The sequence below is a fragment of the Amblyomma maculatum genome, chromosome 9 (assembly GCF_055883805.1).
Source record: "Amblyomma maculatum isolate TAMU_Amacu chromosome 9, ASM5588380v1, whole genome shotgun sequence".
In the NCBI taxonomy this organism is placed as follows: Eukaryota; Metazoa; Arthropoda; class Arachnida; order Ixodida; family Ixodidae; genus Amblyomma; species Amblyomma maculatum.
In genome coordinates, this window is record NC_139352.1 from 59,370,383 (window position 1) to 59,388,187 (window position 17,805).

At 46.5% G+C, this 17,805-nt stretch overlaps 1 protein-coding gene across 1 annotated transcript in view; it reads left to right on the forward strand.

The window, feature by feature from the left end:
• The window catches only part of LOC146179148 (uncharacterized), a 30,032-nt gene extending 12,523 nt beyond the window's left edge, over positions 1-17,509 (forward strand). The window contains exons 5-10 of the mRNA XM_084578819.1: positions 7,375-7,433; positions 8,843-8,959; positions 10,211-10,288; positions 10,996-11,062; positions 13,424-13,510; positions 16,577-17,509. Coding sequence (XP_084434945.1) covers positions 7,375-7,433; positions 8,843-8,959; positions 10,211-10,288; positions 10,996-11,062; positions 13,424-13,510; positions 16,577-16,635 — 467 coding nt within the window. The 3' untranslated portion in view covers positions 16,636-17,509. The remainder of the gene's footprint in view (positions 1-7,374; positions 7,434-8,842; positions 8,960-10,210; positions 10,289-10,995; positions 11,063-13,423; positions 13,511-16,576) is intronic.
• The last annotated feature ends 296 nt before the right edge of the window (positions 17,510-17,805 follow it).

Genomic DNA, 17,805 nt, shown 5'->3' on the forward strand with positions numbered 1-17,805 from the left:
GTGCATATTGTTACGAGGCACGTCGAGATATTAGGAGCCGATGGTACGTTGTAGCCGCAACAGTTCACCGTCAGGGACACACTCACAGGAGAACCAGACGTAGCTGCAGCGTCGTCTTTCTCTACTAGCCCAACACTTCGTCATCGTCTCTTTCACTGCGTACCGTAACAATACCCCTCCCCGCGGAAGAAGCACAGTCCCGGTGCGTAGACTACACAGAGCGCGAGATATAAGGTTTGAGACGGGCGACATGCACGACTTCTGGATGATGGTTTGCCGGGGAGTGGCGGTTCACAGGGATAATCTCGTGCGTCACGTCGGTAAGTTGCCGCAAGACCTGGTAAGGGCCCACGTAGCGGGGCAGAAGTTTCTCGCACATGCCTACACGTCGAGCAGGGAGCCAGAGGAGTACGAGGGAGCCAGGAGGGTAGTAGGCGTCATGGTGCTGGAGATCGTAACGGTGCTTTTGAGAACGCTGGGACGCACGAAGCCGGTCTCGAGCAATATGACGGGCGGAATCAGCGCGGGCGATGGCATCAGAAGCGTAACTGCAGGAGGAATTGTCAAGAGGCAGTAGGGTGTCGAAGGGAAGTAGAGGGTCGCGGCCGAAGAGTAGATAAAAGGGAGAGTATCCGGCGGTATCATGTCGTGAGGAGTTATAAGCGAATGTTATGAAAGGTAAAGAGATGTCCCAGTCACGGTGATGGTCAGAAACATACATTGACATCATATCGGTCAGGGTACGATTAAGGCGCTCAGTAAGACCGTTCGTTTGTGGATGGTAGGCCGTTGTGAAGTTGTGGCGCGTAGCGCATGAGCGCAGAAGGTCATTAACAACTTTAGAAAGGAAGCAGCGACCGCGATCGGTGAGCAGTTGACGAGGAGCACCATGGAGCAAGATGACGTCATGCAAAAGAAAGTCTGCAACGTCGGAGGCACAGCTGGTGGGGATAGCTCTGGTTATGGCATACCGGGTGGCGTAATCGGTCGCTACGGCGATCCATTTGTTCCCTGAAGTCGATGTGGGGAATGGCCCGAGCAGGTCGAGACCAACTCGAGAAAAGGGCTCAGTTGGAACTGCGAGTGGTTGCAGGGGCCCACTAGGGTGAAGAGACGGGGTCTTCCTGCGCTGGCACAGCTCACAGGCGGCGACGTAGCGACGAACAGAGCGGTAGAGTCCAGGCCAGTAGAATCGCCGTCGAACATTGTCGTATGTGCGGGACACTCCTAGGTGCCCTGCTGTAGGTGCATCATGAAGGTGCGCAAGAACAGCAGAGCGTAGATGTGTCGGGACAACAAGCAAAAGGTCTACACCATCTGGGCGCATATTGCGTCGGTATAATGTGTTATTAAGCAGCACAAACATACTGATGGGCGGATCGGTGCTGTCGTTGCGCAGGTGATCAATAATGGGGCGCAGGGAAGGATCACGACTGTTCGACGCCGATGTGGAGAAAGTTCGAAATGGACAAAACGCAGTCGTCAGCAGTATTGTCAGGAAGTTCAGGAGGGTCAACGGGGTGGCGGGACAAGCAGTCGGCGTCTTGATGTAGGCGGCCTGACTTGTACACAACAGTAAACGTGTATTCTTGTAATCGCAAGGCCCAGCGACCTAAGCGGCCAGTAGGGTCCTTAAGTGATGACAACCAACACAAGGCATGATGGTCCGTCACTACGCTGAAGGGCCGCCCAAACAAATAAGGGCGGAATTTGGTCAACGCCCAAACAAGTGCAAGGCATTCTCGCTCCGTAATGGAATAATTGCGCTCGCACTGAGATAGAAGGCGGCTGGCATAGGCAATCACACGAGAGTGGCCGTGCTGGTACTGGGCAAGGATGGCGCCAATACCATGTCCGCTAGCGTCGGTGCGCAGTTCTGTAGGCGCAGACGGGTCGAAGTGCGCCAGTACAGGAGGAGCGGTGAGCGCGGAAATGAGCGTTGTGAAGGCCTGAGCTTGTTCATGGCTCCACGAGAAATTCACGTTTTTCTGCAAAGGGGAGGTAAGGGGACGTGCTAGGTCAGCAAAGTTCCGAATGAAGCGACGGAAGTAGGAGCAGAGCCCGAGAAAACTTCGCACATCACTTGTATTACGTGGTGTAGGGAACTCGCGGACTGCACAAACTTTATCAGGGTCGGGCTACACACCATTTTCGTCAACCAAATGTCCCAGGATTTTGATCTGGCGGCGGCCGAAGCTGCATTTTTTTGCGTTGAGTTGAAGACCAGCGCGGCGAAAGACTGCCAGTATCATAGAAAGCCGTTCAAGGTGACTTGTGAACGTGGGAGAGAAAACGACAACGTCATCTAAGTAGCATAAGCACGTTGTCCACTCGAAGCCACGGAGAAGCGAGTCCATCATGCGCTAGAAGGTCGCAGGAGCGTTACAGAGGCCAAATGGCATGACCTTGAATTGGTATAGTCCGTCAGGGGTGACAAATGCGGTTTTCTCTCGATCCCGTTTGTCAACAGCTATTTGCCAGTAGCCGGAACGCATGTCGATCGAGGAAAAATAGCTGGCACCATGCAAGCAGTCGAGGGCGTCTTCAATTCTCGGGAGCGCATAAACGTCATTTTTAGTGATCTGATTGAGGTGGCGATAATCTACACAGAATCTCCAAGTTTGATCTTTCTTTTTGACTAAAACGACAGGAGACGCCCAGGGACTGCAGGAAGGCTCAATAATATTTGTCAACATCTTGTCGACCTCCTTCTGTATCACGTGGCGCTCAGCAAGAGAGACTCGATAAGGCCTTCTGTGAATAGGGCTGGCATCACCAGTATTGATGCGATGGGTAACGACAGATGTCTGGGCCAAAGGTCGGTCGGCAAAATAAAAAATGTCCTTGTACGAAAGCAAAAGGTCGGAGAGCGCACCGGCTTGCTGAGGTGTCAAATCCGGTGCTATCATGGAAGTAAAAAGGGTCGAACGAGAAGCTGATACGGGGGGTTCAGACAGAGGCACAGGCTTGAGGGCAGAAACTTCGCAGTCAGCCAACGGAAGCAAGTCAGCGAGTGCAGTGCCATGGGGCAAAACTTGGACAGAGTGGCTAAAGTTAAGGACGGGAAGATAGGTTCTGTTATCCGTGACGGTCAGGACAGTGTGAGGGAGTATGACGTTACGGTGGAGAACAACATCGGTGATTGGACAAGTGACGTATGTACCATCAGGAATACAGTTGAATCCCACTATAACGAAATTCACGGTGCACGAAAAAAAATTCGTTCTCGCGGAACTTCGTTATCGCAAAAATTTGACGTGAAACACAGAAAGAATTGCCCAAGCAGCAGCAACGGCGTTTAATGCCAAAAATCTGTAAGCTTGGTTTGCTTACGCTTCACGGCGAGCAACGCCGTCACGCGATTTTCGCACTCGGTCAGCAAACCCATTGCAACATCGTCGTCTCGGACAGCAACGAAATTCCTGATGACATCAAAAGCGTCCATCACCTGTACGGCGGTTGCCGCAGCCGGCGCTTCCTGTACGTCGTCGTCTTCTTCATCGGAAGAGTCCTTATCATTCCGGGCAGCTTTTATGATCTGCTCATCACTCACATCTTCGTGAACAACAACACAAGCGTCAGCGCCGATGTATTCGTCGAGCTCGAGATTAGGCGGCACGGTTCCTATTTCTCCCAGCGTTTTCCAGGCGGCCGCGATCCCCGGAGCCGGTGACGCCTCTTCGTCGTCGTCTGTAACGCCTGGTGTTAGGCCAGCAGAGTGTACGGGTCGACCTTCGGCAAATCCGGCGTGCCTGAAACAGTTCACAATTACTGAGCGCCCCAGTGTGCTCCAGGCAGCAGACATAATCTGCAGTGCCACGTACAAGTCCACCTTCGTGTCTCGGCCGGTTTCAGTGTTAAAAAGCAGCCGCTGAATTAACCTCCCGCGGTAAGCGCGCTTCAGGCTAAGAATCACGCCCTGATCGAGAGGCTGTAAGACAGACGTGCAATTGGGAGGGAAAAACCTCAGCTCCGTGTTAGTGAGCTTGACTTCGTCGGAGTGATGCGCTGAACAATTGTCCAAAAGCAAGCAAACTTTACGGCCCTGCCGCTTCATGTCGCGGTCGAATGCCATCATCCACTCGGTGAAAATAGCGCGGGTCATCCATGACTTGTTGTTCGCCTTGTACTGCACAGGTAGGCTACGAGTTCCCTTAAAACAGCGCGGCTTGGCACTTTTGCCTATGACTAACGGCGGACGCTTGTCCGAGCCATCCATGTTTGTGCAAAGCAGCACTGTGATGCGTTTTTTGCTGTGTTTGCCGCCGTGACAGCGCTGCCCCTTGAAGTCGAGCGTCCTAGCCGGCAACATCTCGTAGAATAGCCCGGTCTCGTCGGCGTTGTAAATGTCTGCAGGCGCGAAGTTGCTTAAAATTCCGGCCATGTTACTCGCCTTCCAAGCAGCTGCTCCGTCCACGTCTGCTGACATTGACTCGCCGCACAACACTTTTCCAACGATGTTATGGCGGGCCTTGAAACGGTTTAGCCAGCCAATGCTGGCTTTAAAATCATTAATGCCAAGTAGGCATGCATAGTTCAAGGCTTTCTGCTGGACGATGCTTCCGGACAGGGGGACGTTGCTGGCTCGTGCTTCCACAAACCACGCATGCACTGCTTTGTCCAACTCTTCATGGAGGGGCCGCGTCACCTTTTTGTGCTTCGAGGATGTGCCTGAAGCAAGTGCCATTCTCACGCTGTTCTTATTGCCTAGAATCGTTGACAGCGAACTTGCAAAAATTCCGAAGTCTTCAGCAATTGCCGCTTTCTTCCTTCCGCTTTCTGCTTGGGCGATTATTTGAGCTTTTTGCTCAAGGGAAAGAGTTTTGCGTTTTTTCACTTGCGTTGCCATCGTGTCCTGCGGATGAAAACTCGTCGTTGTCGAAGAGAAAGGCAGCGAGTGAACAACGCGACCACGACACAAAGCCAAAATGGCGGAACTGCAATCACGTGATTTCATGCTTAATGTGGCTTTGGATTTGACTTGGACTTCTCGCCAATAAAACTAGTTTCGGTTTCGATTTTGAACGCGAAAATTTCGTTGAAGCGGAAACGCTCTGCAAAAATGGTTCGTTGTGCAGAGAAATTTAGGTCATTAATTCTTATAGGATACTCGCGGGGAATAAAAAATTATTCGTTGTCGCGGAAATTTCGTTGTGGCGGTATTCGTTGTGGCGGGATTCAACTGTAGCAGGAAACGTGGTCAAAGGAACATTACATGGCAGCTTCGGGCGGTAGGCGAACAAATTCGACGGAGCAGAGGCGTGGCTTGATATCTGTGCGGTCGGAGCAGAAAGGCAGGTCTAAGCGAAGGAGGCCACTTGAACAATCAATCAGGGCAGAGTGCGCCGTAAAAAGTCGATGCCGAGGATCACATCGTGAGGGCAGCGGTCGATTACAGTGAAGAGCACAGGGGTAGTTCGACCACAAATGCTCACGCGCGCAGTGCAAAGTCCCACGACGGCACCGACGCCTCCATCGGCGACACGAACGGCTGATGAAGAGGCGGGTGTGACAACTTTTTTGAGTCGGTGGCGAAACGAAGAGCTGAGGACGGAAATTTGGGCACCAGTGTCAATGAGGGCGGTAACAGGCACACCATCTACACAGATATCTAGAAGATTGCGGCGATGAGCGAGGGTCAGCAGAGGATTTTCGGGCCGGGTCGTCAATGCAGCTTCACCTCCGGGAGCTGCATTGATCAGTTTTCCGGGAGCGGGCCAGAGAAGTGAGGGGACGAGGAACGGTGAGGTAGGGGCGAGCGCGAACGGCGGGTCTGGGGAGACGGCGATCGGCCGGACATGCGCGGGGATGGCGGGTTAAAGTCACGAGAGGGCATATCACGGAGAGAGGTTGGGTGTGGTCCGTAGGCGGTGCTGCGATCATGATAGAGGCGAGGTCGAAGTGGCGGAACCCAACGGCTGCGGCAATGGCGAGAAATGTGGCCGGCACGTGAGCAGTTGAAGCAGATGGGTCGGTTATCGAAGGTCCGCCATTCTTCTGGGTTGCGGTAGCGGGTAGATCCGGGGTATCGCGTCGGGAAGGGCGCAGTCGGAGCCGCAGCAGCTACCACCAGAACGGTGGGCTGGACAGATGGCTGTGCGGACGACTGACCAGAGCTGAGGCTTACGCTCGCATTAAGGCCCACGTTCGCGAATTCTTGGCGAACGACAGCTTGAATCAGTGCTATAGTAGCATCCGCCGGCTGAGGTGTGAATGCGACGGGGCCCATTGCCTCCAGCTCTCTGCGAACGATCCTGGTCAAGTTTGGCTCATGGGACGGCTGCTGCAGTGTTGGCAGATCCTCGCACGAAGACGTAGCAACTGTGTTTGGCAAGCGGTCGAAGCGGGGAGCAATACGACGATGTTTAGCTTGCTCAAACCGCCGGCATACCTCGAGGACGGAGTCGACCGTCGTACAATCTTTGCAAAATAGAAGGTTGAAAGCGTCGTCAGCAATGCCCTTTAAGATGTGGCCCACCTTGTCACACTCGGGCATGGCGCTGTTCACTTTGCGGCATAGAGCTAGTACGTCTTGTATGTACGACAGATATGATTCGGTCGACGACTGTGCTCGCGATGCCAGGTCCTTTTTAGCGCCGAGCTTGCGTCCGATTGGCTTGCCAAAGAGATCCCGAAGCTTCTCTTTGCACATGTCCCAGGATGTTAGATCTTCTTTGTGCGTCTCGAACCAGACGCGCGCCGTACCAGCCAGGTAGAAAATAACATTTGCAAGCATCAACGTTGCGTCCCATCGGTTGTGCTTACTGACGCGCTCGTACATAGCGAGCCAGTCTTCGACGTCGATGTCATCGGTGCCGCAAAAGGTTCCCGGATCACGAGGCTGCGCAACGACGACAGTGGGCGCTGGTTGTGCCGCTGTGGAGGTAGCTGCGTCGGACTGCATAGTGCTAGCACCAAGTTGGCGGCCACTACGGAGATCCAGCTTGTGGTATTGGTGTCTAACCCAGCAGCTCCACCAAGATGTTACGAGGCACGTCGAGATATTAGGAGGTCATGGTACGTCGTAGCCGCAACAGTTCACCGTCAGGGACACACTCACAGGAGAACCAGACGTAGCTGCAGCGTCATCTTTCTCTACTAGCCCAGCACTTCGTTATCGTCTCTTTCACTGCGTACCGTAACAATATATTTTTTTACAGAAGGGAATTTCTCACTTGTGGCACAAATTCACTTTAAGCAACGGGTAGTGCTGCAACTTGCAAGCTTTCACTGATGATTTTACTTTCATATCTGTTTATGGAGTTTTCGGTCAACTTGCACATAAAAATTGTTTAGTTTGCTAATGAACTGTCAGTGTCTGCGTGCGTATCACAAGGCAGAGACGTTACACTGTATTTCCTTTTGTTGTTTCAGACATGTACAGGACATTTTGCAAGTTTCTAGCACTGTTGAAGCTTGAGTTCCTGTCATATGTGAGTTGGAACATTCACGGCTAAATACTGGGTCACTTTAATAATTGGCCTCTTGAATGTGCTTTTTTTTTTAACATTTTAGCTAATTTATGTTTATTTTGTTAAGCATTGTATTTGGTTACATATCACTGTGTATATATTGTTCTGTGCAGGTGCATTGCAGCTGCATATCTGCTAAATCATTTCATAAAATTTGATTACTTCAAAGTGAATGGAAGTATTGCTGTCTTAGTCCAGCTGGGGGAAATATCTCTCGCTTTCTTTTCTACGGCTGCTTCAAATTTAATCTTATTAATTATTTCTTTTTTTTTTGTTTACTTTGTTTCAAGTAGTATTTGGTGAAATCATCTATCTTAATGAACTTCTGTTCTAGATCTAGGGGTCTTAACAAGTGTAACTAGTCTTTACATGTGGGAAAAATACTCATTCTGGCTCAAGACATGAGCTTTCCGCTGTTAGTGTAGTGAAAACTTTTAGTTACTAGTACTGGGATCGCCTCTTTAAAATGAAAAGAGAGAGGAAGAGAACAGTGAAACAGATTCCTTAGTGGTCTGCACAGTCTTGAGAGGAGGCCCCATAGCGCGCATCAAAGAAGGGACAGAACGCGAGTGCTAAATCATAGTAGCGCTCGTGTTTTGTTCCTTCTTTGATGCGTGCTATGGAACCTCATGTAGAATACACACTAGCTCGAACCCTGGCCCTTGAAAGGAGGTATTTTTGTGCCTAATAGCATTTTTTCTGTGACCACAGCACAGCAATTACATTGCTTGACAACCATGATGCACCAACAAGAAGGAGAGATGGCTTTGCAGATTAAAAGATCGCTTGATTTGTCTTTGCAGCTAAGACATAATTTATTCTAGTCTAGGAAACTGTTCTGCATTTTGTGCTGATCGTCTCTGCGCGCGGGCGCTCTGATGCACGCAGCACATCACATGCGTAGAAAGCACACATGCAATAGCCACCAAACAATATTGTAAATCGTAACTGGCAAAAAGAGTTGGCTCAATCTGGTTTGTCTTGGCAGAGTGGAAAAGGCGAGAAACATGGATGTCTCCATCTTTTTGCATTCTACCAGTGAGATGGCTGCACAATTTTAGAACACTATAACGAACACTATAACAACTGTAAATATTGGTAAATAAGTTCGCCTATGAACATTGCACAAAATGAAAAAAAAAAAAAAACGCACATAAGACTCATATGTGCAGGTCGTACTACAGGAAATTTGTAAAAACGCGTCTTATACACTAGAAAATATGGTACTGTGTACTGATCTAGACATGCTCAGTTATTTTTCATGTTGGGAAGAGGTGTTCCCTGCTCACTGCTGGATACCTTCTTCTTTCTCTGATTGTTTGAGTGGCTTTTATAGTGGCTGCTAAAATTGGGTGCCGTGTTTGATGCAGACTATATTCGGGATTCTGGTGCTGAATGCTGGTGTTCATAGTACCCCATGGCAGTTCACGACAATGGGAATCATTGTTGTGTACAGCCTCATCCTTTGGTGCATTGGATCTCTGGCTGTGAGTGGTTTGTCTGTTACTTCCACGTTACCTACCTGCTTCTTTTAGTTTTAGTTCTTGTTGCTTAAAAAGGATTTAGTCTATGGTTTTTGACCTTACTAGGTGCTAGCAGTTTCCAAGAGTTCAAGCTGAGCAGCTGTTAGAAAAAACGCATTAGTTGGTTATGTTGAGTTTTGTGGTGCAAAAGCAACTAAGGCTATAATGCACCAAACACAAGGTTAAAATATCATTGTTTGTATCGATGTGAATGACATGGCTTTAGTGTTTTTTCCCTTCTTCTTAACTGTGTCCGTGCAAACTATTCTGTGAGAGTGTATACTGTTTTGTAATGTCTGAAATATTTCCACTTTGTATCATGATAGTGCATAGCTGGATATTTTTTGTTAAATATGTTTGCTTAGGTTTCCTTTCGGCTGACTTCTCCGTTTGTATTTTCATCAGCTCTTATAGTATGCTGAAGTATTGGCATGCGTTCCTTGTAACCTGTAACCTTTTGTCAGAGAAGTCGCAGTAATTTCTTTTTATGGTTGTTGATTGTAGGTGTGCTCTTCATAGCCGTGCTAATGGTGAATTTCCGTCTCACCTCTAGAGTGTTATGCCTGCTCTACAGCAGAGGACTTGAACTTGCTGGAGAGCGCTGACTCTTAATTTGCATTTACAACACTCCTACTCCCAACAGAGCAGACTGGGCATGTTCATACGGCACTGGCAGGGAAAGCATCCAGTACATATTCCATGAGCTCGCTTGCATGTGTCATCTGTGTTCTATGGCATAGACGCACGCACTGAATGGACAGCAGACGGCATGAAATGCCATGCATTGCATAGAACGCATGCGCAGATGCAACAATCTGCTGTAAATTTAAGATGGCAGGATGCTGTAAGAAAATGCATTGTGAACGCAAATTTGTCTCATGCACTTGTGATCAAAACCTGCTGAGCAGCCCAGTCTGCTCAACAAAGCCACGCTGGCTTGACACCTGCTTCAAATTTTCAGCTGAAACATTTTTTCCGGCTGGTACTCCAATCAGGTGTTCACCCGATACAGAGGGACTAGCTAATGTTATCACCATTGTCATCATACAAATCGCATTTCCAATCTGCCTTTGGGAGTAGTAGCCTAGCTCTTGCTTTGAAAATAGTGCGAAATCTTGATCACAGCGGGATCCGAATCTGCAGTTTAAATCCTTCATAGAATGCAGAAAATACAGCTGATTTGCTGCATGGATGTTTTAAACTTCTGCATTCCAGGTGAGGAAAGAACGGCAGCTTCTAGTGTATATGTACGTCGCACTCAGCATGATAGCCCCACTGTTTCTGCCACTAGAGGTAAGTGAGAGCACACTGGGCAGTGGCTATTTAGTGTGCCAGATATACTATCTTTCACATAGCTTGGTACTTGCAGTTGGTGCTGATTAGTTGTGATTAAAAACAGCGCACTTGCCCTTTGGGTTTGACGTTCATGCATTGACAGCCCGATTTTTAAAAATTATAACTGCAAATGCACTCTCGAGGTAGAAAGAAGTCATCATTTCGTATTGAAAAAGGTATGTTACCAGTTTGTACATGAAAGAAAATGCATGTTATATCAGATTTCCTAATAAGGTATTTTTATATGCAGAGACTATTTTCGAGTTAAGGAGCACACTGTCGTGGAGGGCTATAGATCAATGTTAACTAACTTGCACTGAAATATCGGCACACTGGAATCATTATTTTTTTTAAATTGAAATTTGAACTTAAAATATGAGCTGAAGTTTATTTAGAACACTGAATTAAGGTCTGTACTAGAGATTAAAATTTGGTGATATATCATGCATTGCTCTTACATCATGGACTTCAGTAAGTAATAAGTGAGTTCATAGCTCGTTTTCTTGTTTTGTTTCCACTAGCATTTCATTGCCACCTGATACGTAGTATGAATAAATGTTGCGAGTTGCATTTCTCACTGTCTACATTAAATTCAAGCACTAGTTAATGCTGTTTGTTATGCTTACACCCGAGTTCATGTGAGCGTTTTTCTGCTTTTGTTCCAGATAAGTGCCCGGTTTCCGAACCAGCCAGTTCAGATTGCTGATGCTCCCATCGTGCATCTTGTTGCAGGTTGTGACCAAATATCTGTCTCTTTAATTCTTTGCAGTAGACTGTCTTTGATGTGGGTGTGATGGGACCCTGTTAACCTGTCCAACTCACCAAAAGTTTTGTATAATAGTAAACATGAGGTATAACAATATGTAGGCTTGGTTGGGAAAGCAGCTGTATAGCAATCTTACGCCACTAGAACAAGGAGCATACAAAGGACTACGCGTTAAACACATTATAAAAGAAAAAAATTCATGCACTGTGCTAACAGAATGCTTACTCACTTGTGTGTTGTAGCCATTTCTGTGACAGTCATTTATGATTTATTTATTTTTTTACATAGTACACTTTCCCCGTGTTTTCTGAAAAGCACTTTGTAATTTTTATTCTCTGGAGAAAAGAAGGGTGTGGTGGGGGGGACACTTCTGGGACTTTTGCATAAAGGGTGGATGTACCATGTGCTATATCCATGGCGTGCACGGAGTGTTTTACATTTGTTTGCTGAGCTCAGAAACCTATCATAATTAAGAATTACAGGATTGCACCTAGCTTTACTTAATGGTGAAAGCCTTTCCTCCTCCTTCTCTTCTACTTTTATTTGTTTCTTTGATTTCATTGTTGGTGACATCGGCATCTTGGAACTCCTCTCCTTGGCAAGCGAGACTGAGCTTACTTACATGTGGCGAAACGGGGCTTTTTATAGGGATTAGGCATAACTGGCCAAACGGGGAAATTATGTCAGTGTCAGAGCCTATTGCGACATCTGGCAGACACATCTCGCGCTATCTCATGGATGCAAAATTTTAACCACGAGCCTAGAAAGACTTTCGCCTTAAAATATAAAGCCATTCAATTATGTTCTTGTGGATTTGCATTCGTGCCCATTAACCAGAATGATTTTAAGCATAATTTTTTCGTGTTGTATTTGTGGGGATGTAAACAACTCCCCACTTATGTATCGTATGATTACTGAGCGTAATAGGGTCCGTTTTAAAGGAGGTCAGCTTTATCCATTTCAGTTCAGTTCAGTCGTTCAGTTGTGTACGACTCTTCGTGACCCTATGGACCATGTCACGCCACGCTTTCCGGTCTCTCACTATCTTTCTAACATCACATAACTTCATCTGCAGTGCCTCGAGGATGCCATCTAACCATCGCGTTCGCTGCCTACCCCTTCTCCGGCAACCCTCAACCTTTCCCAACATCAAATCTTTCTCCAGCGACTCCTCTCTTCTGATCAGATGACCAATTAGCTGAGCTTTAACTTTAAAATTTGACCCTCCAATGAGCACTCAGGGTTTGTGGTCGACAATATCGACTGATTTGATCTTCTGGCAGTCCAAGGAACTCTCAAGAGTCTTCGCCAGCACCACAATTCAAACGCGTCAATTCTTCGGCGGTCAGCCTTTTTCACAGTCCAACTCTCGCATCCATACATCACAACTGGAAAGACCATAGCACGAGTTATACGGATCTTGGTTGGCAGACTAATGTCTCTGCTCTTTACTAGGCGGTCAAGGCTAACCATTGCTCTCTTTCCCAGAAGCAGGCGTTTCCTAATTTCATGGCTGCAGTCTCCTTCCGAGGTAATCTTGGAGCCCAAGAAAAGAAAATCTGTCACAGCTTCCACTTTTTGTCCCTTGATGCTCCAGGACTTGATAGGGCAAGATGCCATGATCTTTGTCTCTTTAATGTTCAGTTTAAGCCCAAACTTCTCACTCTCTTCTTGCACGCGCATCAGAAGTCTCTTGAGTTCCACTTCACTTTCTGCCATTAAAGTGGTATCATCCGCATATCTAAGGTTGTTGATACGTTTTCCAGCAATCTTCACTCCAGCTGAAGACTCGTCCAGACCTGCCTTCCTCATGATGCACTCTGCATATAGGTTAGATAGGCAGGGCGACAGTATGCAGCCTTGTCTCACTCCTTTCCATTTAGGAGAGCTTTATTTATATGCGTAACTACTTCGTAAAAATAGTGCTCATGCTTTCCCCTTGCCTTTTTTCAAATGTAGCACACCTGGAAATACGAGCCATTTAGTACTACATTGCAGTTTCACAATATAGTATAAATCTCACTTTCAGTGCTTGAAAGTAAGGGGTTAAATGCTTCACTTAATAGTCATTAGTGAGATAAGGTGCAAGTATGAAATAAGGCTCATTTGTTACTTTCATTTGTCTATGTTTCTGCTAAATCTGCACTTTGTTGTTTCTAAGTTACATGTTGGTGTAGTAGTAGTGTGCCATTCTCACTTGCCACTGCTCTGCTTTTGTAGCTATAATTTTGTAGCTCGCAGAGACCTTGGGGTTGATGATAAGCATTGAGCACAGCCCATCCTTGCTGCGGTAGACTGACATGTGATGTATGTTTGGTGACTTGCAGGTGCTTTCTGCATCCTTATGAGGGTCTACCTTCACATTGAATTGCTACGAGTCTTCAAGAATTTCAACTGTGGACTTATCAACCAAGGTAATCTCCATGCAGAAGCTTGCTGCTCTCATTTCATTTTCTTGTTGCGACAATTTGAATGTCATGTGTATAGCTTGTACGTCTTGCTCGGAAAATACAATGAAACCTCAATATAATGCAAATGCATATCAGAATCAGAATATTTTTGCCAAACACATGTATTTTTAATTTTTTATTGTGAACACTGTTCGACATAAAATGGAGATAACTTTACGACGTTACGTTAGTGCCAAGTGGTAGGCTTCGTTACACTACACAAGTGCTGTGTGGTGCAGCAAACGTTTCATACTACTCTCGTCGCATAGGGCTCATCGGCATACAGAATTGAGAGCCAAGGGAGGAGGGTGGCTGCTCCAAGCCCTATGGGGCTGGGAATGGTTGGCCCCCGCTAATCACGGCGGGGGCTCGGCTGCCACCGGCGGTTGCATCTGTTGTAGGCCGCCATTGCACGGTGGCAGGCGACGGCTGTTGCGACGTGCATCTTTTTATCTCCCTTCTCCTTCTTTTCCTTTCTTCTCTATTTTCTCCTCTATCCGCACGAGGCAGCGGAGGTGGCTCAGCTGCAGAGCCAGTAGAAGGCGCGTGCAATTTCTTTTCCTTCTTCCTACAGTTGCAGCAACAACTGAGAGCCAAGAATGGCCAAGAAGTTGTCCACGCTCCTTGCAACCGCCAACAGCACCTCTCTTTGAGCAGTGGCATGACCACTTACGTTTGTTGCTTTTTAGTTTTTCTCCTCTTAGCAGCAGCGGCGGCGCTGCGGTCTGTGGTGGTCTCTATCACACACTGACACAGCGAAGAACAGAGCAGCCCCAATTTCATAAACAAAATTGAAAATCAATCATTCAGTGCATAGAAAACGGCAAAAAGAAGCTGCTCAAAGCAGCATGGCTTAATGCGCAAGGCGAATTGATTGCGGGCTGTTTTCAGAATGCAGGGTTTGTGGTACCGGCAGGCCTTTGCATCAAGTGATAACATAGACGATCCTGACGAAGCAGAAAGTGAGCTCCGCAAACTCGATGGAATGTTTCTCCCGTTTTTAGGTGGCATGCTCGAAATAATGAGCGCTGTTGTAGACGGGCAGGGTAATTATGATTACGCGAGACAATGGTTAGCCCATGTTACACGGCGGGAAAACTCCATGGGAGGTGTCATCACGGCAACCATGGCTGAACTGAAGAACGCTGAAATCGCTGCGGAAGTTTTGCAAGAACATTTTGCAGATGATGTTTAGGTTGAACGCAAAGGTCATTCTGACTTCACAAGAATCGCTTGTTGCTTCAGGGTTGCTTCACTCCCACTGCAGTGCTGTTGAGGGCGACGGGCTTTTCGAGTGTTGGAAACTCTAGAGCAAGGCGTGATATGTGATGCAAAAAAAATGGTTTGCGATAATGCAGTTCCTCGCATGTAAATAAACGAACGTCTTGCTCGGAAAATACAGTGAAACCTCAATATAATGCAAATGCATATCAGAATCAGAATATTTTTGCCAAACACATGTATTTTTAATTTTTTGCATCTTTGTTGTTGCATCTTTCTTGACTGCATTTTGCTTCTCTTGCATGCAAGAGATGCATCTTCTCTTGGTGCGGTATGATGTAGACTGGTATACAGTCAAACCATGTCAGGATTGTACACCATCGCAGTGTGTGTATATATAATATCGCAAGTTGTTGCAGCATAGCTTGTCAGTTGCACAATAACGCATCGCAATAAATTACCCGTTTACATTGCTAGAGTTTACCCACATCTTTTGTTGTGCTAAAGACAGTAGATTTGGCAGTCATGGCTTTGGTAACCACTCCACTTTTGCTTGTTCTGTTTCTATGACTTTGCCTTTTTCAAGCTTGAAGGCATTGTTTTGCATCAGTTAGTGTTCCAAGCATTTATGCTGGCATGGACTTGAGAAGTGCATCTTTTAGACATGGTGGCATATGTTAACCCAGTGCTGCTCAAATACCGCTTCCTAGCTTTTTTGTGGTGGTAGGAAGCCTTAACAAATAATACCGCCTATCTTCCTTACAGTTCAGCATGAATTATGAGAGGGCGATTCTCTGTAAGAATAGAGTGTGCTTTGTGCCAAAATATATACAAGAGTGGCACTCCCACCACAAAATCTTTTGCACATTTGTTTTGTGAAGATGTCATGACGTCATGAGGTCATATTGTTCCTCTCATGCTTCAGGACAGTTTGGTGAGTGCAGCCTGCAGAAGGTGATGTAGCATAGTTTCGCCTGCATTACCCGTATCTGTATAAGTCCACGCCCGTATTTCAGATCTTCACTGTGGGAAAAAAAAAAAAATTCTCGTATTTCTTGAATACTGCCTATGGGCTTAAAGTATGCATCTGTTGTAAATGCAGTAATAATGCTCAGGGCAAGTTCATTTTGAGACATCTGTCACAATGATCAGGCAGTGACTAATCTCACTTTTTTGAGGCTCGCCCATTTTCACTGTTGAAGATTTTGTAGCGTTCTAATTCACAAAGCTTGCTGCTAATGAGACACTTCTTGAAACTGTTGAGCACAGTTTGCGGAGCAAATGTACCGATGAACACTGGTACAACAGTGTGTCGACAGGGTTTGTAGATTCTATCAAGATGACCAGGGCAGAAAAGGGGCGGAAAAGATTACTAGCCCCTGTTCTGAAGCATTTTTTCTCAGTTTTTAGCATTTCTGCTGGAGTGTACGTTTCTGGAGACCTTTTGAGCACAGTGAATAAACTCATTTAGTCATTGAATTTAATTACGCTTGAAAGTTAACGAGCCCTTTCTGCCGACTTCTTAAAACCTATGCCCTCATCGTCATGTGCCTGCTTAAGTCGGTCAAGAAATGGCTTTCGGTTAGATTCTTACATCCCAAGCACACAGCAGTTTTATTGATCAGTACTTTGGGCCCATTAATTATTCGGAATCAGTTTTTATTTTAGATTCTTTCAAATCTCGTGCAGCCAGCCAGTCTGCCATGTTGGGTGCATCAGCAGTAGCTCCTTTTAATGATTTAGAATAAGTTTTTATTATATATATTTTTTGTTGTTAATATCATCTGCCTTTGCGTGCTTCTTCTTAAGCATTCCTGGGCCTCCTGACACCGGAGACAACTGGTCTGCTGTCTGGGAGGAGACATTGAGCTTATCCTGGTGCACGTGACATCCATCTGAATGTGAACGGGCTGACATCTTTCTCTGTGGGACTCTGCTACTACAACCGTAAGGTGTGAGCCAGAGTGTGGACATTAGCCCTTCTTGCTCGATGGTTAAGATGATTAGTTGACTAATGCAACTTGTTTTGGTTGAGTTACTCGTTACAAACAAAGGTTGCCTGTGCTGTACTGCTTACGTCATCATTTATATTGCACAGCTGGCTACTATGCTGCCATCATTGCCATGCTGGGACTGAATTTTTGAACATTGAGTGCACTAACTTCCTCTGGCTTGGCAACTATTGTTTCCAGTTGTTCTTAACCTTGTTTTTTACAAAGCTTTGAGATGTTATTTTGTTATGCATGCATTTTAACACTTTAATTTTATTTTTATGGCATTTTAGCCTTACCTTCCTCAGATTGTAGGTTCTTAATAATGTTGGATGAAACTTTTTGTGTGACAATCGGAGATGTCTAAATGTAAGCTCCCATTAACAGATTTTCTCAGTGAGTAATTAGTAAGATGCCTTAGAGCATCCATTGCAAGTGAAAAAAGGTCATTCCTGCAGATGGGACTATGAAAGGTTTATTTGGCATTGTCTATCTGTAATTTTAAAAAGCCTTGACGAATCTATTGGTTGGTGTTTATTGACAGATTTCTCTTATGAGCTGCACTGCATCAGTACTCAGCTCTGATACTTTTGAAAGCGCAGTAAAACCTCGTTAATTTGACCCCCGTTAATTCGGAAATTTGGATAATTTGAAGTAGGAGCGTGGTCCTGGCTGGTGCCTATGTAAGTCTATGAGGCTGACTGATTCGGACAGGAGCGGGCTAACCCGCGGTTAATATAAACGGGGGGGGGGGGGGGGGGGGGGGTAGAGAGAGAGAGGACACATCATGGTATGACCAGCCTCAGGCCCAAGTTACCGTTCTAATATGTACGCATATTTCGCTCTCTTGCACCGTTATGCTTCCTCCACTCTTCGAGTACACTGAATCCTCGCATTTGGGGTTGCTTTACCCCACATACCTTTTCAAAACATGACTGAGCCATTAGTAAAGCCGCTACTACTGTGTTGCACTGCGAAAAGGGCCGTGGAGGCATCAGTAGACATAGAAAACGATGTGTGCAAAGCCACAAAATATCATCACTGCTG